Source organism: Rhinopithecus roxellana, chromosome 1 (genome assembly GCF_007565055.1).
Source record: "Rhinopithecus roxellana isolate Shanxi Qingling chromosome 1, ASM756505v1, whole genome shotgun sequence".
In the NCBI taxonomy this organism is placed as follows: Eukaryota; Metazoa; Chordata; class Mammalia; order Primates; family Cercopithecidae; genus Rhinopithecus; species Rhinopithecus roxellana.
The window spans coordinates 180,775,814-180,801,914 of NC_044549.1; the positions used below are offsets into that span (position 1 = coordinate 180,775,814).

At 35.0% G+C, this 26,101-nt stretch overlaps 1 protein-coding gene across 1 annotated transcript in view; it reads left to right on the forward strand.

Moving 5' to 3' along the window:
* The window catches only part of DNAJC13 (DnaJ heat shock protein family (Hsp40) member C13), a 120,121-nt gene that overhangs the window by 30,530 nt on the left and 63,490 nt on the right, over positions 1 to 26,101 (forward strand). The window contains exons 5-22 of the mRNA XM_010380216.2: positions 534 to 575; positions 3,277 to 3,477; positions 5,920 to 6,126; positions 6,221 to 6,316; positions 6,692 to 6,783; positions 8,831 to 8,997; positions 9,100 to 9,179; positions 9,259 to 9,428; positions 9,866 to 9,965; positions 12,836 to 12,943; positions 13,639 to 13,794; positions 15,017 to 15,073; positions 16,217 to 16,338; positions 18,514 to 18,589; positions 18,832 to 18,927; positions 19,701 to 19,844; positions 22,952 to 23,034; positions 25,368 to 25,521. Coding sequence (XP_010378518.1) covers positions 534 to 575; positions 3,277 to 3,477; positions 5,920 to 6,126; positions 6,221 to 6,316; positions 6,692 to 6,783; positions 8,831 to 8,997; positions 9,100 to 9,179; positions 9,259 to 9,428; positions 9,866 to 9,965; positions 12,836 to 12,943; positions 13,639 to 13,794; positions 15,017 to 15,073; positions 16,217 to 16,338; positions 18,514 to 18,589; positions 18,832 to 18,927; positions 19,701 to 19,844; positions 22,952 to 23,034; positions 25,368 to 25,521 — 2,151 coding nt within the window. The remainder of the gene's footprint in view (positions 1 to 533; positions 576 to 3,276; positions 3,478 to 5,919; positions 6,127 to 6,220; positions 6,317 to 6,691; positions 6,784 to 8,830; positions 8,998 to 9,099; positions 9,180 to 9,258; positions 9,429 to 9,865; positions 9,966 to 12,835; positions 12,944 to 13,638; positions 13,795 to 15,016; positions 15,074 to 16,216; positions 16,339 to 18,513; positions 18,590 to 18,831; positions 18,928 to 19,700; positions 19,845 to 22,951; positions 23,035 to 25,367; positions 25,522 to 26,101) is intronic.

Sequence of the window (26,101 nt, forward strand, 5' to 3'; positions counted from 1 at the left end):
GTGCAAGAGAAAGCATTGTATGTTTATCTTGTTCTTCAATAAGGTTTCATACTCTTTTTATTGAATATTCTTTTTTTTTTTTTTTTTTTATGAGACGGAGTCTTGCTCTGTCGCCCGGGCTGGAGTGCAGTGGCCGGATCTCAGCTCACTGCAAGCTCCGTCTCCCGGGTTTATGCCATTCTCCTGCCTCAGCCTCCGGAGTAGCTGGGACTACAGGTGCCCGCCACCTCGCCCGGCTAGTTTTTTTTTTTTTTGTATTTTTTTTTTAGTAGAGACGAGGTTTCACCGTGTTAGCCAGGATGGTCTCGATCTCCTGACCTCGTGATCGGTCCGCCCATCTCGGCCTCCCAAAGTGCTAGGATTACAGGCTTGAGCCACCGCACCCGGCCTGAATATTCTTAAACTATAACTTGAATAACAGTTTTTAGTGTCCAGGTTACCAAGTCAGGATTTTACTTGCTTTGAGTAGAAGGGACTGAGCCAAGTCTTCCTTACCAGTCTGTTATAAACTGTGGTTATGTTTTCTCTTTCAGAGATTTAGAACCGATTTTTCAGAGGGAAAAATCACAGGAAGGGTAAATATTTAACATTTATTATGTATTTTTATTTGTTCAAATGTTGCCCTTTATTGTAAAAATCATTTCATAATCTGTGTGTTCCATTTGTAGCAAAGCTAAAGGGAAAAAACGGGAACAAAATTTTAATGTCTCCTGATACCATATGATGCATGATGTAGTTTAATGGAAACTCAAATATGAACAGTTAGATTTAAGAATGTTGATGCTGGTAGGTGGGAAAAAAAAATCAGGCAAAAAAACCTTTGGAGCATTTAAAAGCAACACTATAAGCATTCAGGTAGTCCTTATTCAGTATTCCAAACAATAATACTAGAGAGCGTCACACTGCTGATAGTGCTTGTTGGAACATGCATTCGTTGTTTCGTGTAGGAGTTTCTTATTTCAGAAGTGTTCAAGTTTTAAGATTTGAGCATATTGAAACTGTCTTCTTTCATGTTCTTGGACTGGATCTGGCCCGTACTGAAGCTTGGCATGGTGCACTGACAGCTTTGGAGGAAACTGGTAACATATCAGAGTCATCTTAACTTTCCCAGGCCTTTTCCAGTAATGTAACAGCAGCATTTAAACTAAATCAGAGACTTCTGGGAAAGAGGAATAGGCGTGTATGCTTTTTCACTCTCTTGAAATATTAACTTTCTTCCCATTAGCAGGTATTACTTTTATAATGGGGAAAAATAATGCTTAAATTTATAGCACTGTTCAGAACCCTAGCTTTTGGCAAAAGGCAGGAACTGAATTCTAATATGCGGGCAGCACCATTCTCCTGTCCGTCTTAGGCCCTCATCCTTTCTATGAATATTCTGCTCCTTGTTTTAGCATCCTAGAAACCTCATTAATTTCAACTCTAGCAATTGACTGGTTGCTCAGCAGCCTTTTAAAATAGTTTAATGGCAACCAGCGAGCTGCTTATTTCTTGTTCCTGATGAGCCATGGTCAAATTTTTATAAATCATAACTTGGTGTGCTTATTTTAATATTCTATATTGGCAGGTGACGTACTTCATCTGTTTGGGAAACAACTGCTTTCAAAAGCATACTTAGACTTTTTATATAAGCTGTCTTTTGTACCGGTTAACTTCCGCCACTTCATACTTTTCAAAATCTTGTGGTAGAAACAGTACCTCTAGAAGATAGCCCAAAGGATAGTTGACCTAATTTTACATCAGGAGTAAGGGGCTCAAAGTGACACCTATATCATCCTAAAAACAAGTTTAGATTCCACCCCAAATGCTGTGCTGGCTAAACGGCACTCTTCTTGCCTAAGTTGAATTTGGCTCTAAGACCTCCATTTGCCCTAGATATACTTCTAAATCAGGGTTTCTCAAAGTCCTTTTTGGTTGGTCTGTGCAATCCTGAGATATAATGATGTTTCTATCAGCACATCTCATTAATGGCAGTTTATGAGCTGGGAGGAATGGAGAATATTCTATATAGTGGTCTTGAGGCATGTACACAAGTGTAGTTTGGAAAGCTTCACAATTTTTGTGCCCTACCTTCTTCTCCCGTTCCTGCAGGAGAGGTGTGGCATTGATTGATCTTTTAGTTCAAAATCAAGGTTCTGTATTCTTGGATTAATGCAGGCCCCTTGTCTGTCTGCACAATTACTTTTATGGAACTATGTGTGTGTGATGCATAGATCAGTAATGTTGAGGAGACTTGATGTCCTGTGAAGGTCATTGCTGACTTCAGTGTTGGGATATTAGTGGAGGTGTTCATTACTTAGTGCCTCACTCTCTTTTTCTGAAAACCTAGAAGATAATTTGTTATTTCAGTATTAGAAATAGTTGTACTGTAGAGCAGCCAATTGATTTTTACGTTAAAAATGGTAAATGACCATGTATCCCACTTTATATTGATGGGGGGAAAACTTTGTGGTGTTTCGGTGGGGGAGAGGATACTCATTTCACATCTGAAACTTTGTTATCCTTATTTTCTCTTTGCTTCAATTTTCTTTTATTTTAAATTTATTTTCTTTCGTATCGCATCATTTTGCTTAGCAGCCTTGATTAAACCTTTTTTCTTTTTAAAGACTAAAACTGGATAGCAAATGGATATTGACTATTCTAATAATTTCTGACACTCAGCTACTTTACTTTGTGAAAGAATATTATCTAAATGGAATTTTACCTGCTATTATGATTTAAAATCTTGAAAATAACTTTCCAATTGTGTGGTTAGAAAAGCCTAAGGTCAAATGTAGGCCTCAGCTTTTTTTTTTTGGTATGTGGAAATAAAATATACATTAATATACTGAGCTGATTCAGGTTGTTTAAATTGAATATTACAACTTCCCTGAAATGTGACTTAGCTCTTTTCAATATTGAACTTGTATTAAAAGAATCCCTCAAAGAAAGTGGATCTTTTTTCCAATAAAACTCTTTTAGAATACATTTCTATGTAGGATTTCCTTTTTTCTTTTTATAAATTCACATAGAGTGGCTTAAAATAGCTTCACAAAATATTGTAGCCCAAAACCTTTGCTAATTAAAAAGGAATATACTGTCTTCAATTAGTGCAAACATTCTTAAACACCTCCAGATGGCTAACATTAATCATATTTTTAACAATTTGGATAGTAGTTCTAAATATTTATGATGACAATTAGATTTTTGGTTGTTTCAATAGTGACTGATACATTAAATTTTATTTTATATAGTTTTATTTTACAAACCTAAAAGTAATACTGTTCCTGTCTCTAGAGATATAACTGCTATAAGCATCACTGGAGTGACTCAAGAAAACCCGTAATTTTGGAAGTAACTCCTGGAGGCTTTGACCAAATTAATCCAGCAACCAACAGAGTACTCTGTTCCTATGACTATAGAAATATTGAAGGATTTGTAGATCTCTCAGATTATCAAGGAGGATTTTGTATACTTTATGGAGGATTTAGTAGATTGGTAAGTACTTTTTTTTTAAAAAAAAAAAAACCCCTTTAAAAGCGGCATGACCATTTGAAGGAAAGCAAAAGCTTTTTATACTTCATTTAGAAATTTCACGTGAGTCCTCTGGGAAGAAGTATAAGAGTGCAGGTTTTGGTATCAAAGATACCTGAGCTTGAATCCCAATTTGCTGCTTTCCAAAAGGAGGAGGGTGAGGATCTGGTGAGATAATTTATGTAAAATGCTTTACACACAATGAATGGCTTAGTACTGTAAACAGTGACTACAGTTGTTATTTTCATTGGTATTACTGTCTTACCAAAAAGTTTCTAAGCTTTCTTTGAAAAAGTAATTTAAGGCTTGCATGGCGGCTCACACCTATAATCCCAGCACTTAGGGAGGCAGAGATAGGAGGATAGCTTGAGCCCAGGAGTTTGAGACCTGCCTGGGCAACATAGCGAGATCTTGCTCTACACAAAAAGGAAAAAAAAAAATTGAAAAAGTAATTTAAAATAGCTTACTTTTGTGAGCCTTTCATCCTTTGCCTAACTGTTTATAATCTGAAATCTGAGTATTCGTTGAAACTTAATTTGGAATTCATTACATGTTTTTGTTCTGAAATTCAGAACTATATATAAGTAAATTATGGGGTGTAATAGAAGCTACTTAAGACGCTGAGACCCTGTTAATCAGTAATAGAAGCTGAAGTATAGATAACTATTTTTTAAAGATATATCCTGCCTTTCTATCTCAAAGATGTACAGTAGAGAAAGTCTCCAAATGGAGAGACTCATTTGAACTTAATTGCAAAATTCCTTTCTCTTGAAAATTTAATATTTGTAGCTACCTTAGTGTTCTGGGAATGCTGCTTCAATATTTAGTGTTTTGTAGATAAAATATCCTTCTCTTGGTAGCAGAGCCAAAGTAAGCCTAGAACTTTTACATATGTAAGAGTAGATGTTAGCAAAAGGGAAATAAACAATGATGGGGGCTAGATAATCTGATGTACAAAATATAGTTTGTTCTTCAGAGTTACAGGCCTTTTTCCTCTTAGATTTTACTGTTTCCCCACTTGATGGGTACCATCCTAGTTTCCCTCATCTAGGAACACACAGGTAAACCTCCGTGTGTTACCTCTGAGGCTAGACCCAAAAGATGAAGGCTCTTCTCCTAGCCCAAAGCCTGCTGTCTTAGTGCTATCCATAGACTGTCTTCCCTGGTCAGTGGTAATTTGAAATGCTTAACATCTTGTTGGTAAACATACCTGATTACAAGAATATGGCCTGTCAGGCCTTAATAGGATAACTGTATCACAGTAATTCAACCAAGCCATAAAATGGAATAATAAGGTAAACATTAAGCATTGAAATTGTTTGATACTCTTCTTATTGCCACCATTTTGTATTACTTGGTGGCAGCAAGAAGTTTTGATTTGAATTAATCCACTTTCTCACTGTAAGACACTAGCTAAAATGAATCAATTCACTATAAATATGGTACTATACCAGATATATTCAACAAACTTTTAGTACCTTTTGCATCTATGGTGACTATAAAAAGTTGCTAGGAATAAGATCAGGTTCTTAAACACGATGTGATCCAGTGTTTCTCAGCAGGGGAGCTATTGACATTCTGAGCAGGACAATTCTTTCTTGTGTGGGACACCTACTCTGCCCTTTACAGGACATTTAGCATTTCTGGCCTCTAGGCACCAAATGCAAGTTTAGGTTGAGCATACCAAATCTGGAAGTTGAAAATGTTCCAAAATCTGAAACGTTCTCAGTGCCAACATGATGCTTAAAGGAAATGCTTACTGGGGCATTTCAAATTTGGGATTTTTAGATTTGAGATGCTCAACTGGTAAGTGTAATGAAAATATTCCAAATGCTGAAAAACTCTGAAGTCTGAAATACTTCTGATCCCAAGCATTTCAAATGACAGATACTCAGCTGTAGCCTGTTTCCTTATCTTTGTAAATAGAGCCCAGGAAGTTTGTCTGTAACATCAGTAGGCCAATGACTTGTAAACATTTAAACATTCTTCAGCATCATCTTGCAAAGAAGCCCACTATGTAAAATAGATTAAATCAGAGCTGCCTTGTTTGAAACTGAGAGTCCTGCCCACACAGTACCCATCACCCCCAGTGGCTTGGCTGGGGTTCCTTGGAGGCCCTTCTTGGAAGAACCAGCGTGCTGTTTTGCGTAAGGTGATGAGAACCAGAACCTGAGAAATTTTGAGATAATTGCCATTCAATGAGTTACTTGCCAGGCTCTGTATCCCAGACTTTATTATTTTAACTTAGTAATAGTCTTTTCATTGAAACAACTGCTTATTTACTTCTAAGACCTACCTCTTTTTTGTCTAGAATTTCTACTTTAATACCTTTCCTATAAGTTGATTAGCTATAGACACATTTCAGTTGTTTCAACTCTGACTTTTTAAATTTCTAAATTTGTGCAGCATTTATTTGCATCAGAACAAAGAGAAGAGATTATTAAAAGTGCAATAGACCATGCTGGTAACTACATAGGTATTTCATTGCGAATCAGGAAAGAGCCTTTAGAATTTGAGCAATATTTGAATCTTCGCTTTGGAAAATACAGCACTGATGAATCCATCACATCTTTAGCAGAGTTTGTAGTCCAAAAAATATCACCTAGACATTCGGTAAGACCCATATGTTAAAAATGAAAATTTATTCATCTGATTTTGACATTTTTAAAAATAACTTTTTAATATGTCTCAATTTTATTTTTTGAAGGAGCCTGTAAAAAGAGTTCTAGCACTTACAGAAACATGTTTAGTAGAACGTGATCCAGCAACCTATAATATTGCAACATTGAAGCCTTTAGGAGAAGTAAGTTTCAGCATTGTTAGCTTAAATGAGATTTCTTGCTATTGATAAATTAGGATAGTTTTCTTTCTATTTTAATGTTTACTCTTGGCTAAAGCATATGAAATGGACAGAATTTGTATTTAACTCTTAACATATTTATATTAATTGATCATAGAACAATGATTATTACAAAAGTTATTTTCCAAGTATATATAAAGAATGGAACTTGTTACTCAATAACTGAAAATTTGAGACTTTTAAGCAGTTTTAAACTTTTATATTGTAAACAAATCACATCTTAAAATACTTTTGTAAGCTAAGCGATGCATTTTATAATGAAATACTCTAAAACCACAAACATTTTTTTGTTGAAGCTATTTTTTGTTTTTTCATTAGGTATTTGCATTGGTCTGTGACTCAGAAAATCCACAACTTTTTACCATTGAATTTATAAAAGGGCAAGTACGGAAATATTCTTCAACAGAAAGGTATCTTTTTTTTCAGTTTAAGTTTTTGAAATCCTAGTATGTGCAAGGCACAGTGCTTGGTCAACAAGGAAAACCAAAGAGTTGTAGTCTAGAAATTTAAAATTGTTTAACTTGGGAAAAGACATTTTCTTGCATATTTAAAATGACCATCCCATTTTCAAATTATTTCTTATTTTTATTTTTTTTGAGACAGAGTCTCACTCTGTCACTCAGGCTGGAGTGCTATGGCATGATCTTGGCTCACTGCAACCTCCGCCTCCCGGATTCAAGCGATTCTCCTGCCTCAGCCTCACTATTAGCTGGGATTACAGGCGTGCGCCACCATGCACACCTAATTTTTTTCTTTTCTTCTTTTTTTTTGTATTTTTAGTAGAGATGGGGTTTCTCCGTCTTGGCCAGGCTGGTCTCAAACTCCTGACCTCAAGTGATTTGGCCTCCCAAAGTGCTGGGATTATAGGCATGAGCCACCACACCTGGCCTGTATAGTGTTTTTACAGTATTTCCAGTAGTCTAGTATGACCGGTAGCGGTTTCTTGCCTTACAGAGCTTTCAATCTAAGGTCAACAAGACTGGAATGTTAAGCAATGGTTATGTTTTTTCCTGTCCTGAATTCAAGGAAAAAGAACATCTTAACAAAAGTACAGATGTTCTAATCAGAGGAAGGATCTTAACGCTGTGTTTGTCAGATGCTTTATGTACATTATCTTGCTTAGTCCTGACAGTAACCATAGGAAGAAGGTCCTCTTATTCCCAATAACACTTACATGCAGAAAGTACAGCAACTTCTTTGTGACTTGAGGTTAGGAAAAGATTTATCAGATGCAATACCAAAAACAGAATCCAGAAAAGAAGAAAAAAAGGTTGTTAATTAGACTTCATTAAAGTTTAGAACTTTGACACCATTTAGAAAAAGACAGATCATAGGGAGAAAATCTTTGCAAAGCATATAGCTAATAAAGGACTTCTATCCAGAATATGTAAAGAACTCTTACAACTCAATGCTGAAAAACCAAGCGACCCAATAGTAAATGGGCAAAATATTCAAATAGACACCTCACTGGAGAAATATGAATGGTAAATACATGAAAAGATCATGAATCTTTAGGAAACAAAAATGCAAACTACTACATATTCACTAAAATGACTGACATCAAAAAGACTGCCAGTGCCAGGTATTGGTGAGGATATGGAGAAAAGAACTCTCATACATTGCTGGTAAGAAGGCAAAATGATAAAACCAGTTTGAAAAATAGTTTGATAATTTATTAAAAGATTAAACACATACTTATATGGCCCAGCAGTTCCACTTTTAGGTTTCCAAGAGAGATGAAAAGATGCCCACAGAAAGACTTGCACATGAATGTTCATAATATCATTACTCATTATAGCCAGAAGCAGAAGCAATCCATGTCTAGATCAGCCAGTGAATGAACAGACAAAATGTTGTCTGTTCATACAATGGAATACTACTCAGCAGTAAAAAAGGACTGAACTAATACATGGAACAACTTGAGTGAATCCTAAAAGCCTATGTATGATAAGTAAAATAAGACACCTAAGACTACATATTCTATAATTCTGTTTTTATGAAGTTTCTTTAAAAAGCAAAACTATAGAGATAGATGGGTGATTTCCTGGGGCTGGGGAGTGTTCTTTTGCAAATGGGCATGAGGAAATTTTCTGGAGTGATGAAAATATATCAAAACTGGATGATGGTGATTATAGTTGTATAAATGTATTAAAAATTATCAAACTGTACATTTTAATTAGATGACTTGTGATTTGTAAGTTAGAACTGAGTAAAGCTGTTAAAGGGAGAGAAAGAGACGTTGAAGTTAGTGTTTAAGTAACTTGTGCAATGTCATGTAGCAGCACAGTGAAGAGCTAGTATCAGAGCTCTTCCTTAGCCCCACTGTTTGTGTTTCCCATTGTAACTGTAGTGTGTCCCTGAGCAGGTTACCGGCTAAAGGGCCTATGCTTCATGCTAGATCAGAATTCCCCTTAATCATCAATGCTAAAACCTTTTTTTACTTTTATTCTTACTTAGAGATTCCTTATTAGCAAGTTTGCTGGATGGAGTAAGAGCCTCTGGTAATAGAGATGTTTGTGTAAAAATGACACCAACCCATAAAGGTCAGCGATGGGGGTTACTCAGCATGCCTGTTGATGAGGAAGTAGAGAGCCTTCACCTCAGGTTCTTAGCTACGCCTCCAAGTAAGTATTGGTTTAAATGTAATTACATTTCCACCCATCTACTTAATAATTTAAGAATTAGGAATTCGTATCTTCTTTTTGAACCTCTTAATCTCTTTACAGATGGCAACTTTGCAGATGCTGTATTCAGGTTCAATGCTAATATTTCATACAGTGGAGTCTTGCATGCAGTAACACAAGATGTAAGATAAGTTTTATAATTGTTCATTGTTACTAACTTTTAGTATGGAAACTCTTTTGAAATACTCTTTCTTCACCTAGGGTCTCTTCTCAGAAAACAAAGAAAAACTGATCAATAATGCCATAACAGCATTGTTGTCCCAGGAGGGGGATGTCGTTGCTTCAAATGCAGAACTTGAGAGTCAGTTCCAGGCCGTGAGGAGGCTTGTGGCATCCAAAGCTGGTTTCCTAGCTTTCACTCAGCTTCCAAAGTAAGTTGTCTTCTGAAACTTAACTTCTCTTAGAGAGTTTGAACTACTCAAAATGGCAAATAATGAATGATTCACCTCCTTTCCCCTGACTAAACCAGATACCTTTTATAGGGTGATATGGTACTTTATTCATGAGAAATGAAAAAGGAAGGTGAGGGGAACAGAAGCGGAATATTGGTCCCATACTCACCAGTAATATTACTGACTCTTGAATTTGAATGGGAAATTACGTGCCTTTTAGTTTTAGTTAACCCCACAAAAATATTTTCCCTCTCGAAGAAAAAACTGTTATGAAGACTGATAAATTTCACAGGTGTAATTTAAAATACATCATTGTTCCAGTAATGCAATGGAAAGTTAATATGACCTGTTTCAATAATATAACAATTTAAAATGTTTTGATATTGCTATTATATGCTTGGTTTTTGTTCCAAAAGGTTTCGTGAGCGTCTAGGGGTGAAGGTAGTAAAAGCACTCAAAAGGAGCAACAATGGAGTCATCCATGCAGCAGTTGATATGCTTTGTGCCCTTATGTGTGTAAGTCGTAGTTTTCTTAAGGAAACTGGTTTTTCTTAAGTTGACTGGTGGTTTTGATTTCCACAATCCCAGATTTTCATTGTACCAATCAGTTCTTGTTTCTATGTTTTTAAAATTGTTCTCATAGTTATTCAAATAAACCTTTGTTTAGCATATTCTATATACCAGGCAATGTTCTGTGTGCCAGAAAATCAAAGATCTTTAAGACAGAAATTCTTTTCTTCCTTCACTTTGTTGACAGTTTGGTAAGGTAGGCATATCTGTACAAGGTAAGGTAGTAGGGGCCATAGGATCTTGAAAAGCAGCACTTTTTGTTTGGTGATGAGGGGAAGATGAAAGATTCTCACCCACTCTTTCTGGAAGATGTTACATTTGATCTGAATCTTGAAGGACAGGCAGGAATTTTCTAGCTCTGGAAAGGCCTTCCTGAGTGGGGAATAGCATGTACAAAGGCATGTTTGGAAAGCAACAAATAATTAAATATGGTTGGGTTATAAGGTATGGGTGGGGTGGTAATTAGGAGTTGCAGCTAGAGATGTATGCAGACAGTAGTAAAAAACCTGTATCAGGAGGGAGGAGCTAGATTTGCATCCTTTTTTAAGGATTTTTTTAGCGAGAGAGCAGTCACGTGATCAGGTTTGAGTTTTTAAAAACCCACACTGGTAGTATGTGGAGAATAGAAGTAAAATTAGAGGCAAGTAGACCAAATTGTCATTTAAGAAATGAGTTGCTGAGCTAGGGTAGTCACAGGGGCTAAAGAAGAGGTACATCTGAAAGCTGTTGCGCAGTAAAGATCTAACTCAGTGGCAGCTTGTACAGAGGGAGAAACAATTGTTTAGTATAGTTTTGAAGTTTCTCATTATCTCAGTTTTGTGTGTAGTACCTGGGACTTTTCCTTATATAAAGTGTTTTAGGCAAGCTTAGTGGTACATAAACATAAGTAAACACTTCTATAAAACCTTGCATCCCCAAAAGTGAATTAATTATATTTACTGTTCCAAACAAGTAGTGAGATAACTAGAACTTAAAATAACAATGACATGGAGAGTTGCTTTATTATAACAAAAGATGTTCCTATCACCCAGGAAATTCTAAGGGTAAAGAGCTTTGTGTCAGGCTCCCCTATCATTCAGGAAATTGCAAAGGCCTTAGGAGCTCTGTGTCAGGAACCAGAGTAAAAGACTGTTGCAACAAAATATTCTGCTAGTACCCCTGTCTGCAAGGGTTTTAGGTGCTGTATGTCAGGAGCCATGGACAGAGACCTATATATATATTAATATGTCATATATTCTCTCTGCTCAGGATTCTTTCCCTGCTCATCATTCATTAAGAGCTCAAGTCAGCTTTTAAATGAAGCTTATCAAATATACACACCTACTATGTACCCACAACAATTAAAAAATTTAAAAATAAATGGAGCTTTCCTATTCCTGAAGGTGGTAGTGATTTATCCCTCCCTGAAGTGAAATTACCCTCATAAATATAACACTTATCTTTCTTAGCAATTTCTTCTTTGGATTATTGCTATTTCTAAACATGGTGTATTTTTTTCAATCTGTCAGCTTCCTGAGGATAATATTCTTGTTTAATTTTTGTTTTTATCTTTAACGGGCCTTATCAAGGTGTTTAATAAACAATAATTATTTTTTTTCTGTGTTTCAGGTACTATTCTATGAATTTCGCATATATTATTCAGTCTTCCAATGAACTTTAGAAGTTACTACTATTATATCTATTTTATAGAGAAGGAATTAAGGCCCAAGTAACTTGTTCAAGGTCGTGTAGCTAGTAAGTGGTAGAGGAGGCTTCAAGCCCACTTTCTGGCTCCAAAGTTTGTACAGTTAATCATAGCAACGTACAGTATTTGCTAAATGAGCAGAAACAAAAAGGAAGGAAATTCTGACACGTGTTGCAACATGGATGAACCTTGAGAACATGAAGCTAGTGAAAGAAGTCAGTCACAGAAGGATAAATACTGTATGATTTTATTTATACGAGGTCAAATTCACAGACAGAAAGTAGAATGGTGGTTGCCAGGGGCTGGGAGGAAGGCAGAATGGGGAATTGTTGTTTAATGATTACAGAGTTTCAGTCTGGGAAAATGAAAAAAATTCTAGCGATGAGTGGTGGTGATAGTTGCCCAAAAATGTGAATGCTTAATGCCACTGAACAGTGTAATTTAAAATGGTTAAGATGGTAACTTTTGTTATATGTAGTTTACCACAATAAAAAAAAGTAAACAGTGCTATGAAACATTGAGCCCTCATTACATATTAGGTGTTGGCTGTGTATCTTACATGAATTATCTCATCTAAGCATTATAGTAATCTTATATAAATACTATTACACCTACTTTACAGCTGAGGAAAATGCAACTCAGAGTTACGTAAAGTAACTTACCTTGCCTAATGTCTCCCAGTTATTGTCAGTAGTAAAATTTGGATTGGAGCTGTACTCCTAACCATCATGCTGGAATGTTTCAATAGTTAAAAGAAAATCACCCTTGAGACAAGTATTTGTTGTTTACTACGTGCTTTTAAATACTAAGTTTTATTTCAAATTTTAGTTTTAAAATTCTGGCTGGGCAAATGTTGTTTACCTTTTAATAAGATCTGTGACTTTTGAGAGAGTACCTTGTGTATATGTTGAGTTAATTGTTGGGCAAATTATCTGTGAAGTCTGATCAAAATCATGGTAAATCATCACTTCTGCCTGCTTACCACGAGTTTCCTTTTTGTCTTACACTTTAAAGGCAATGGTTTTTAATTCTTTCAGTGTGTAATTTGAATACTCTTTATAAATGACTTTTGCGTGATGCTAGCACGTGGGACTGCTTATGAATTACCACTTTTTTTTTTTTCCATCAATAGCCCATGCATGACGACTATGACTTAAGACAAGAACAGTTAAACAAAGCTTCTCTTCTCTCATCAAAGAAGTTTCTGGAAAACTTACTGGAGAAATTTAATTCCCATGTGGTAAGTTATAATTAAATTTGTCTTCATGGTAGATATCATGCCATTATTGAAAGATAATCTAGAAGTGCCATGTGGATGATTTTGTTTTTTTATTATAGCCCCCAGCTTTGGTCAGTATTGGTCACAGTTCAGCTTGGTCACTGATAATAAAATATTTTGTCTTAGGACTGTATCCATTCATCTGGGAAGGATACATGTCAAAGCCTTTAGATTTTCACAGTGATACTCCAATTTTTGTCTTTTCTTTCTTTAAAAATGTCATTATTAAATAAACTGCTCTAAGAAAATTAAGCCAAATCTTTGTTCATCAGTTCCTGATAACAATTTTGGAGATGGGCATTCTATAGCATCTTGAAGGAACATGAGCAGATTGCCAGAATTTTTTAAATATTGGCAAAGATTTCTTTTATACAAATAAACATTAACCTTTGTTATACACATTTGAGGAGTCTTGATTATACTCTTGAAATTTGACTGAATTTTAGTTGTTCCTTTTGAGGTATGATGGATAATGGATTCACTGTGTGAGCAAAGCAAGTACTAAAGAGTCATCCAACTTTGAACCTCATGTTGAGAAATTAAAGTCGATGTTTATGTCTGACATATAGAATAACAGAAAGGAACACATTCTTGTTACAGTGTAACTGAAGCTCCCCATCTTCAAGTCTTGAAGAGAATCTGTTGCTTTGTTTCAGGATCATGGGACTGGTGCCCTAGTTATTAGTTCGCTCTTGGACTTCCTTACCTTTGCCCTCTGTGCTCCATATAGTGAGACAACTGAAGGGCAGCAGTTTGATATGCTCTTAGAGATGGTAGCATCCAATGGAAGAACCCTTTTTAAACTTTTTCAGGTGAGAGCTTATATTTTTCTTATCAGATAGCAATGAATTTAAGGGAACCACTTTTAGGATCACTGTTTCTAAGATAACATTTGCATACTTCTACAGCAGAGATGTCCAATCTTTTGGCTTCCCTGGGCCATGTTGGAAGAAGAATTGTCTTGGGCCACACATAAAATACACTAACACTAACAATACCTGATGACCTAAAAGAAAAAACAATCACAAAAATGTTTTAAGAAAGTTTAAGAATTTGTGTTGGGCTACATTCAAAACCATCCTGGGTTGGCTTTGAATAAATATAAACATCTATGTAGGCTGCAGGTTGGACAAGCTTGATGTATAATATAGACAAATGTACCTAGTACATTATCATATTGGTACATTTTGAGCATACAGATTTCTTGGTGTTTCATGTAGAGCCCTGTTGATGGGTGTTGACTGCTGTTTTGACACTCTGCCCATTTTCTGTATCTTGCTTTTTTATTTTTTGAGGCAAAGGTCTTGTTCTGTTGCCCAGACTGGAGTACGGTGATGCAGTCACAGCTCACTGCAGCCTCAGCCTCCTAGACTCAAGTGATCTTCCCACCTCAATTGCTGAGCAGCTGGGACCACAGGCATATGCTACCACACCCGGCTAATTTATTTATTTATTTGTTTGTTTGTTGCCCAGGCTGTTCTCCCTTTGTTGCCCAGGCTGTTCTCATACCCCTGAACTTAAGCGATTCTCCTGCCTTAGCCTCCCAAAGTGCTGGGATTACAAACATGACCCACCACACCTGGCCTCCATTTTAATAGTGAAAAACTCATTTTTCTGTGGTAGGCCCAAAGTTCCCTTTTCTTTACAAATTCCCAAATAATAAAATGAGCTTTAGCAGGGCTCTTCATAAACACTGGAAAACGTTTGTTATTTTATACAGTACTATAGTACTTACTAGGTACATGTATGTATATATGGTATTTATGTTTTTATTAGTATCATTCAAATAATTATTCAAATAATTGTTGGCTGTTTCCTACTAACATAAATTTTTTGTTTATGTGTCTGTATCTCTAAGGCTATATTGTGAAAATACCTAAAATATTTAACCAAACTGACTTTGAGATGTATCCTTCACTAATTGTATGGCTTATACGTTGTGTAAAAATGTATATCCTTCTTAAGAGTAAACAGCTAAATGTGTTGGAATAAAATTCTTTATTTTTTGATACTTTTTTCCCCCTCACTTTAAAGCATCCTTCCATGGCAATAATAAAAGGAGCTGGGTTGGTTATGAAGGCAATAATAGAGGTGAGAGAACAGTTTTGAAATTTTAACCTTACTTGAATGTTGATAGGCTGTTTTAATTGAAGTTGACAGTATTGCCTTTCAGTCTTTTTGGGAAATAAACATTTCTCTGGATAAGAAAAGTAATTTTAAATCTTTATTTAGAAATTAGTTTTAAGCTTGTTACAGAAACAATCCTCAATAATAAAAGTTTTAATTTCATAGTAGGCGAAGTTGTAGAGCAAATAAATCTGTTACTGCATTATTTGTTCATTTTACTTAAAGTAATTAAAAGTTAGTGTTCTGTTGCCCTTTTTTGGAAGGATCTTGAGATTGAATAGAACTCTATTGATGGAGTTAGTTCATAGCAAAATTATATCAAATAAGGCAACAAAAAAGTTCTTGCTAAAGCATATTTGTAATTGAACTCTAGAGATTGGGGCATGATCTTGTCCAAGATACTGCTTCTTTAAGATAGTTGCTTTATGTTTCTATATTTTTTAAAAGATAAGGTGGCCATGAATGTCTGTTGCATACTTTGATGTTTACAATGATATCAGTCTAAATGGCTTTTGGATTCTCGTATTCTTTTGTTGTCATAGAAGCAATTTGAATACAATTTAAGAATTCTCCGTTTACCAAAAAATTCATCTATTGTGCATAAGTGTAGCACACAATCACAGAATTAGTATGCCCTTAAGTAGCTGTAATTATATGTAGGCATTGAACTGGATGGAACATCAAAGTTTGCGTTTTTAGTGTGTATATACAACCAAAGGCTAATTTTCTCCTTTTAGCTAATGGGTTCTTTGCTCAGTATTAGCTTCCAAAGTACCCAAATTTAACAGAACTTGCAATAGCCAAGCCTCTCCTTTTTGTTGGCAACTACACACACAGGGAATGAACCTAGTTTTAATATTAAGTTTAGCAAAGCATAGTTTATGAGGTAAAGTTGTCTGGAAACATCTCTACCTTATTCCAAAGGTTTAAAAATTACCTGTGCTACTACTCAACCTATGTTTTTTTTGGGTGAGTGGAAGATGCATTTTAAACTTTTATTACATACTGAATAGTTTTTTCATTTAAAGATGTAAAATTAGTTTTTTAAAGTTTGGATAGTTTGTCCTGGATTGCTGCCTTAGGGGTCATCTTACCCTTTTTCCAAAGGAAGGTGATAAAGAAATTGCTACAAAAATGCAGGAGCTTGCCCTAAGTGAAGGTGCCTTACCTCGACACTTGCATACAGCGATGTTTACAGTAAGCTCAGATCAAAGGATGCTTACAAATAGGTAGGTGATTTAATTCAATTTGCTATAAATTAACTTCCTGTCTATAGATAATTGATTCAGATATTACATAAAACTAAATGTGTTTGTATTACACAAATATTACATTTTCTTTTGATCCACCTAGTTCTTTTCCTTTCCTTACAGAAGGATTTTGCCCAAAAGATCACTGTCCCTGCCTGTGGATAACTTGGGGGGAAACACTGTTTACCTTTTTCCCCCCAGTAACCTATTATCAGGCTCTGACACCACAGTCATGGGACCAGTATGGAAAAGAGTACATACAAGCTTATGGAACTAGAACCACATGCTCAGGCCTTTTCTCCTTACATTCCTGTGACCATCTTGCATGCATGTGATGCCATGTGAAAACCTCACATAGTTGATTTTTAAATATCTTTGGTTAAATACTCTTACATATCCAGCTGAAGCTAGACTTAACCTAAATCTCTTTTAATTAAATGATTCCCTTTTTCCTAATAGTCATTCAAATATAAACACATAAATTTACTCATTTATTCCACACTACATGAATTCCAGCCCTTTTAACCCTCTTTGTGATTTCTAACATGTGACCCTTTCAGCTATCTTAAGCATACCATACTATGATTCGTATTAGTAAAAACAATGAGTATCATAAATATTTTTAATTATATTTTTTGACTTTTTAAATAATAGCATAAGTTGCTGAGTTAAATGTTTAGTTTGTTACAATACTGTACATTTTCTTTGTCACCTGTGTGTAGTTATTATACGTCATGGTATGCTGCCTTGCCAGTGATTTTTTTTTTACTATTTATACTATTAGAAGAAACTACCTCCCTCACTTGTGTTAACAACAAAAGTAGTCTTAGAGGATAAAAATAAGAAGGATATTTTCCTAGTATTGTCTTATTAGCAGTGCTAGACAGCATCTTTCATTAAAGCAGAGACTGTTGATAGCCTATTCCATTAACCCGCCCCCAATGTTAAATGCTTCCTTGTTGTGTTCCTCATTAGTATAGTTAATCAGTTAAATTCCCCTACTGTGATCAATTAGTGTATTAGGGAAGCATTTTAATTTGGAGAAAATTCCAAAAGGTTAGTAATATTTGAAATAGGCTGTTAAAGATCTGTCAATATATAATAGAAATATCACTCTATTTGCATTGCTTTATCTTTTAGAAATTGCTGTTATAAAGTGTTATCTCTTTTGTCCCTAACTAAAGCCTTTTTAGGAGTCACTGACATGATAACTTACCAAATGCCAGTGAAGGAAATTACAAGTTTAATTACTTCAGTATGTTAGCTTTCAAATTGGCACAGGAATGAACAGTTTTAGTAGCGTTCTCTTTCTGGTGACAGACAAAGTATATTTTGGGTTTTGCAGTTAAATTTTGTTCTTCAATAATGTAACATATATAAAACATATGTTTGTAGGTGGTTATTTGGTTATTTCCCTCATAGGTTTCATGACCATTCTTATAGCTATGGTAATTGAATCCCCACCAAAGCACAGAAAGGTCACTGGTGAGTAAAATAGGGTTTCTACTTATGAGGAGCTTTCAGTTAAGGAGACAGATGTTGACATGGGGATTAAAATTAGTAAATGACTAAACCATAGATTGAACTTGGATCTTAGATTTTTACTTTGAATTAAAATATACTCTTAGAGCTTTTAAGTGAGATGAGTTGAATAATTTGCTGTAAGTGGTTTAGGTCTTTGCCCAGACTCTAGAAGTGAAAATAATTTTCTCTCTGACCTTGCCAAAACGGTTATATTAGAACATAGTTGTTGACTTCTTGCTTGTTCAGAATTCCAAAAAATGCCAGGATGCCATTGTCACTATATTAGTAGGACTTGTTATGCAAATTATTTGTGTCATCAACTCTAATTGTTTTTACTGTTTTTTTCTTCCTTTAAATGGGATAGAAACTACTTTTTCCATGTTCAGGTTTATTGAAAATGAGTGTATTTATTAGGAAAACATTTTAATTTTTAGAAAATTCCAAAATATTAGTAACATTTGAATTATAACTTGCCACATTAGAATTTTTAGTAATTATTTTTAACATCGGAATGATTTTTTTTACTGTAGCCATATTTTTTATAATTATGTGATATTTTGTTCTTAAAAATTCCTTTCTGTTCTAGCTGAGATAAAGCAGCAAACCTTTCTCAACGTCTGCTTTTTTCAGACAGCTAAGTAGACATTTAGTGGGACTCTGGACAGCTGATAATGCAACCGCAACAAACTTGTTGAAACGCATTTTGGTAAGTCAGTTGAGAAATTAGGTTTATATACTATCTAATAAAATTTAATCGAACAAATTATCTGTATTGTTAAAAGGGGATGGTTTGTTTTTGATTGAAAAGGTATTTATTATAGGAGTTACCCTAAAGCCCTAAAGTTTTACCCTCAATAGCTAAGCCACAGCATTAATTGATTTGGGTTGTTAAAGCTAAATTTTCTTTTTCACATTGTTTTGAAAGTGGATTTTGTGCTTTGTTTTTAGCCGCCAGGCTTGCTGGCATACTTGGACAGCTCAGATCTCGTGCCTGAGAAGGATGCTGATCGGATGCATGTTAGAGACAATGTGAAAATAGCAATGGTAAATATAATTGTCCCAAGTGTGTCTTTTTTAGGAGTAAGGGTACTGTTATATATATATGTCTTTTTTGAAACACACTAAAAATTTTAGAAACAAAGAATTCATTGCATTGAATAGTAATACTTAACTATTGATATCTTTCTTGAGGTAAAATTTATATCCTGTAATATTCATCTTTTTAAAGTATACAATTAAATAATTTGTGGTATATTTCCAGAGTTATGCAACTATCATCACAAATTAATGTTATGAATAGTGGTCATTTTATTCTATGTTTTGTTTCTCTAATTCAACCTATTGGTACGTTCTGGAGTACCAATAAGTGTGTAAATGTACTTTGCACATAGGAGATTGATAAATGTTGTTGGTAAAAGGGGCCAACCATGAAAAAAGTTATAGGTAGGGTTTTTTTCCCTACAAGATTTGTGTTAATTATAAGGTTGGGCCATCCATGGAAAAATTAAACATCTTTATGATACACTACTATAATAATTTCTTATATATATTCTTTTTCTGTCATCCTTCTCTGTCTGCACCCAGCTCCCACTTGCATCTTGCCACCCCTCATAAAAGAATCATCTTGAAACCTAAGTAGAAAAGTTAAAGTTTTTTGGATAAAAAGTATAATTTGTAGAAGTTTTCAGTTTGTTTCTTCACTGAACCATAACATTCAGCATTTACCTTATAAGATAGATAGAATGACACAGCTTTACATAAAGTTTTAAAATAAATTTGCAAACAGGCATGTAATGGATTTCAACATTATTTTACAGGATCAGTATGGAAAATTTAGTAAAGTTCCAGAGTGGCAAAGACTAGCTGGAAAAGCTGCTAAAGAAGTTGAAAAATTTGCCAAAGAAAAAGTGGATCTTGTATTGATGCACTGGAGGGATCGGATGGGCATTGCTCAAAAAGAGGTAAAAGTAGAATTTGCTTCCAAATTCCTAGCACTTCTGTGTGTCCTAGTCTACTTTAGTTCCTGCTGTTCACAGAGATGGTATTGATATATTTCTTGCTGAATGCCTGAAGCTTAAAAATGAATGGTACCTAATTTCTAATTCATACTGTTATGTACATTTTCCTTAGTTCATAGTTTTATGAGTTGATGATTAGGTTTTTATTTCCCTTCTTCTCTGGACTTTGTTTTATACCTGTGAAAATAAAGGTGCTCTTCCTGTTAGCCTTTTTATTCAGAGCTAGCCAGACAAGTGTTCTGGAGATAAGATTCACATTTTAAATTAAATGTATTGTGTATACTTAAATTTTGTAGTAATTTTTTCTCACATCAAAGTTAGATCTAAAACAGTTTTGGTCTTATTCTTCAGCATGCATTATGTTCTACAGAACCTGACTCAGTAATGCATTCTTCTGTCTATAATGGGTTTTGCAGTGGTTAAGTATGAATTAAGATGTCCTGTAGAAGCAGTCTTGATCTCTGTTTTTGTTGATCACACGTACATTCTTCCTCTTTAACCTTCTCCTTATTTATGGTAGCTATTGCCTTATTCAAGGAAAATAACTTTAATATCTTTCTAAAACAAGTGGGTTTCTTATGGATTGCCAGAATATGTAAGCATAGCAGAACAAAAGTCTTGTGTATCTATCTGAAACTGGAGTCAATGTTCAATTCTTTAGAACTCCAGAATAATAGATTACTGCTAATTTATATAAGTGATATATTCAATATAAGGAATCATTAGACAGGCTTTCAAGTGGCTATGTAGTATAGTAAAGAGAATACTGAACTTTGAATTGGTTAACTTCTGAGCCTAGTTTCATTACTTGTTAATCCAAGTTATGGGTTTTTAGAACCTTACTTTCCTCTTTCATAAATCGGAATAACAATACCTCCCTTCTCTATCTTATAGGGTTTCTTTGATATACAAGCAAGATAATAGTAAAGGCACTATATACATATCTGGTCAGGATAGTACTGGTATAGCATTTGAACAGTTGAAAAATCTACAGATATGAATGATTTTCACAGTTATTAAAAATTGCAAGCTCCTGGCTTCAGGTAGTTAAACTGATTTCTAAAATAACAGTTGTTTCAAGCTGTTAAATATAGTTATCATACTGCAGATAAGTTTTTGGCATCAGACTTCATATGTAACATTTATCCAACATAAGCATGAACACAAAGCTGTCTTAGCTAAAACTATAGACAATAATCTGCTATTTTAAAACAATTTAGAGGGAAAAGAATATTTTTAATATAAAAAATGTTTTACTGGTTTGTTGGTATCATTTCCATGGGGTATTGCTAAAGTTTTGAGCAAATAATGATGCCAGATAAATGTTGGTCAAGAAGATCTTTTGGTTAGCATCAATGGCTTATCTCCTTTCTGCGTGGGTCCTATTTTTAGCATTAATTTCTTTAGAGAACAGCAAATAATCTTTGTGACTGTTTTGTTAATAGAAACACTAACATCAAAGTTTGAAACGATCTTATGCTATAGTTAGAGTCTGAAAACTAATCATTGTCAAGATTAACTGGCAATTCTTGAAATAATCTGCATTTCTTATATAATCAGTGTTTATGAAGTCGGTTCCATTTGCAGCTGATGCTCTGTGCTGGATTACTAGTAACCTTTGGCTAATGTGTAAGGTTGCTTTTTCTTTGTTATTTTCAGTTTAGGGATTTGTTTATCTGGTTAGAACTGTTAGCCTGAGTCTCCAATTCAGTCACTTAGTTTAGGGAGAGCTTTTTGCCCTTTTTCTGTATAGTATTTACATTTTTGTTACTTTGGACTGCCAGCCTTTTGTCCTAGAGGGGAGGAGGGATTGAAGAAAGTACTTCTTAATTAGAAAGTTTAAGAAAAGGTTTGTCATTAAACCAAATTTTGAATTATTTATATACTTTATTCAAACCAGTTTACATTAGCTTTCGTGATAGTGCACAGAATTAAAATTTGTAGGAAACATTTTCTTATATAACTTACAGGGTTTATATTTCAAACAATATTTTTTAAAATTTATTTTACCTTTTTTTTTCTATATCAGCTAGTCTGGGGTTTTTTTGCACTCTAATGAAATTACAGACTTCCATGTTTTAATCTATACCACTTTCTACTTTTTGTTTCTATCACAATGAGGATTAGAGTTTTCATGTCTGATATATACATAGGTTTCATTTGGAACAGAGATTCTTAACCTCTGGTCCATATAGAGACTTTAAGAATTCCTTGAAATCTTCTCTTCCAGTTGCAACCTTAAGTATGTGCCTATCTCTGAAACAGGGGCCATAGCTCTCTTTGAATTCTCAAAGGGTTTATGACTGCCTAAAATTTGAGTCACAGGCTTAGAGAAGCACGTGCACCTATTTTAGTCTTAAAGTGAAGATAATTTTATATTGATGTGTAATAGATATAATTTAGCAGATCTAGGGTCATTCTGTTTTTATTTTTAATTTTTTTTCCTTTTTACAACTAAATTCAGGACAAAAACAATATGGTGAGTGTAAGTTCCTGCTACGTGTGTGAAATGCATTAAGCTGCCTGGCATGTGAAGTCATCTTTGATAATTCTTTGTTTAATAAATTCAAGTCTTACTTCACATGTGTTTGAATGTAGACACATTTCTTCTCCATTAGCTATTTCAATTTGTACTTGCTCCTCTTGGCTTTGGTAGCACTTTAATAATCTGTAATCTTTTGCATTTATTGTTGTCCCAAGACTTTTGTGTTAACTGCATGTAAATGTTTGAAACAAGTCACTGTTTTTGACTATTATAAATTTTATTAATCACTGTAAACTTTAACAAAATTTGGTGTTGAAACAGCTTTAGACTACATGGAAAATACTTGAGTAACACTATAGAAATATATGTTGTCAAATTATATGTGATATAATTTAATATCCTACATTTATATTCATGTTTTGTAGATTTTATTTATTCCATTAATTTTTGTTTCCATCAAAATTTGATGAAAGAAATGTTTCTCATCACTTATAAATTGATGATCTTCTGACTAAGCCTATTTGGTAGCCCCAGATTGAGCACTATGAAGTTTTTTCTATTCCAGAATATAAATCAGAAGCCAGTAGTTCTTCGAAAGAGAAGACAAAGAATAAAAATAGAAGCAAATTGGGATCTCTTCTATTATAGGTAAACTTTAAGTCTCTTTTCCAGTAAAGATTAAATTTAGTATTGCCATGAGAGCATCATGACATGTTTTTCTTCCCTGAAACTATTGCTTTATGCCACAAGTATTTTTATGCCATCAAGTTCAGGAACTATAACTGTTAAGATTGGGGTGACTAGAGATGCTCCTAAAATTAAGGCTTTTCATAGAGTGATAGTCTGAGGAACTAAAATTACATTAAAGACTTTATTAAGGCTTAGTGATGATTACTTTAAAATACTTTATTGCGGGCTTAGAAATAATTGCATAATTCCTAGTTGGAAATGGAGTCTTTTTTTTTGGAGACTGAGTCTCGCTCTGTTGCCCAGGCTGGAGTGCAGTGGCCGGATCTCAGCTCACTGCAAGCTCCGCCTCCCGGGTTTATGCCATTCTCCTGCCTCAGCCTCCCGAGTAGCTGGGACTACAGGCGCCCGCCACCTCGCGCGGCTAGTGTTTTTTTTTTGTATTTTTTTTTTTTTTTTTAGTAGAGACGGGGTTTCACCGTGTTAGCCGGGATGGTCTCGATCTCCTGACCTTGTGATCCGCCCGTCTCGGCCTCCCAAAGTGCTGGGATTACAGGCTTGAGCCACCGCGCCCGGCCTGGAAATGGAGTCTTAAAAGAGGCAGATGATAATAACATAAGACTTGTGAGAAATGAGTGTCCAAGTTAGCTGATAGGAGGGCCTTCCCTCCTTTCAAATGTGGTAACCTCTTCCCTCTTCTTATCCACTAATCTCACCCTCACCCTGCACCCCCTTCCTGGACACACACACACACGTACACATAGGACAGGGAAACAATCATTTTGGGGAGTTTGCAAAGCTTCTTTTAGATAACTTACAGTACTCACTCTGGAAACTGACATATCAATTATACCTTGGCCAATAAAGAAAAATATGTCCTTTGAAAACTCCCCCTCACTACTTTTAAAGTATACAGTATGTATATAGTATATCCTTAAGTATATGCCTTGGATTTCTCTCTCAGTTGTGTTGCGCCCCATAGAACTTCCTTGGAACTCTGAAATGAGACTTTCTAGGCGGATTGCAGACTTGAAAGTAAGCATATGTGAAGCCCGTTCATCCCCAGTTAGACTTGTTCCCAAATGTTTTACAATAGTTACTCCAAGTATATGAGGAAGATATGTGGAAAATGCTCAGTCGTACCTTGGCAGTTTGCAGTATTCTTTCTTGGGTAGTCTATAAAGTCCTAACATATATAGATTGTTGCTGATTCCACATGCTTTACCCAAAAGTCCAGCAATTCTTATCTCCCCAACCTAAAATTCTATATCTGACAATAGAATTGTGGTGTGTGTGTGTGTGTGTGTGTTTTGAGACGGAGTCTCGCCCAGTTGCCCAGGCTGGAGTGCAATGGCGTGATCTCGGCTCGCTGCAACCTCTGCCTCCCGAGTTCAAGCGATTCTCCAGCTTCAGCCTTCGAGTAGCTGGGATTACAGGCATGCGCTACCACACCCAGCTAATTTTTTGTATTTTTACTGGAGACAGGGTTTCACCATGTTGGCCAGACTGATCTCGAACTCCTAACCTCATGATCTGCCCACCTCGGCCTCCCAAAGTGCTGGGGTTACAGGTGGGAGCCACCGCGCCTGGCCAATAGAATTGTTTTCTAACTGGAATTTGTATTAGCAATAAACATTGAAGTTGAAATATCAGATTTTTTAAAAAATTCACACAGATTTGTTGTATAGTTTAGGTTCCCTTTTTTCCTTAACTTTTTATTATGAATTTTTTTTTTTTTTTTTTTTTTTTTTTTTTGAGACAGAGTCTTGCTCTGTCACCCAGGCTGGAGTGCAGTGGCATGATCTCAGCTCACTGCGACCTCCACCTCCCTGGTTCAAGGATTCTTCTGTCTCAGCCTCCCAAGTAGCTGAGACTACAGGCACGTGCCACTATGCCTGGCTAATTTTTGTATTTTTAGTAGAGACGGGGTTTCATCATATTGGCCAGGCTGGTCTCTAAAACTCCTGACCTCATGATCTGCCTGCCTCGGCCTCCCAAAGTGCTGGGATTACAGGCGTGAGCCATCGCGCCTGGCCTATGTTTGAAAACTTTCAAACATACAAAAGGTAAAAGAATTTTGCAGTGGATATCTGTATACCTACCACTAAGATTCTATCATTAATATTTTACTCTACTTCTTTACACAGATTTTATTTTCTTTACTTACACTTGCTAAAGTCTATTCCACTTTTTTTTTCTTATTATAATGTACTATAAGGTACAGTAAGGGATATTTACAGGTTTTTTAAAATGCTTAGTTCATCCTGCTATTTCCTGATAATATGTATGTCTAGGTTTGGTCAAGACCATGCCAGGTCAAACCTTATTTGGAATTTCAAAACACGAGAAGAACTGAAAGATACTCTTGAATCTGAAATGAGAGCATTTAATATTGACAGAGAGCTTGGAAGTGCTAATGTGATCTCTTGGAACCACCATGAGTTTGAGGTAAAGTTTGATTTTTCCAGTATATTAATCTTAAAAATCGTGTACTATTTGGGGACTGATTTTTTTAAAATTGTAATTATATAACTTGTCTTTGCCTTTCCCCTTTAATGTTATGTAGGAAATATTGGAAAACTTTAATCTTTGTGTCAGACAAAATAAAAAATTTTGTTAAGTAACTTAGCTTTGTACCTGAGAATCATGTAAGAATTTTAATAAATTTGATTCTATGCATTCCGAATCTGTTCCTTTTTTTTTTTTTCTCCCCCATTTCTGGGACCTTTGAGTTCTTTTTTCATTGAAACATACCCTGTTTCCCTTGGTCCTTGTAACTTGTTTGATTTTTTTGTGTGTTAATTGATTCTGAATGTGACCATATTTTGCTATTCTGTTAAATTATTGATGTAAAGAGCAGGAAAAACAAGAAAGGTCGTGGTGGTAGGTAATTTTATATGTGTGGGTGTATATATAATTGAAGTATATTATAACCATATGTAATTTAGACTATTATAATAGCTTTAAATTTGAACATGTGAGTGATCCTGCAGGCTTTGATCTTTAACCCAGTTGCGTTTCCAAAACA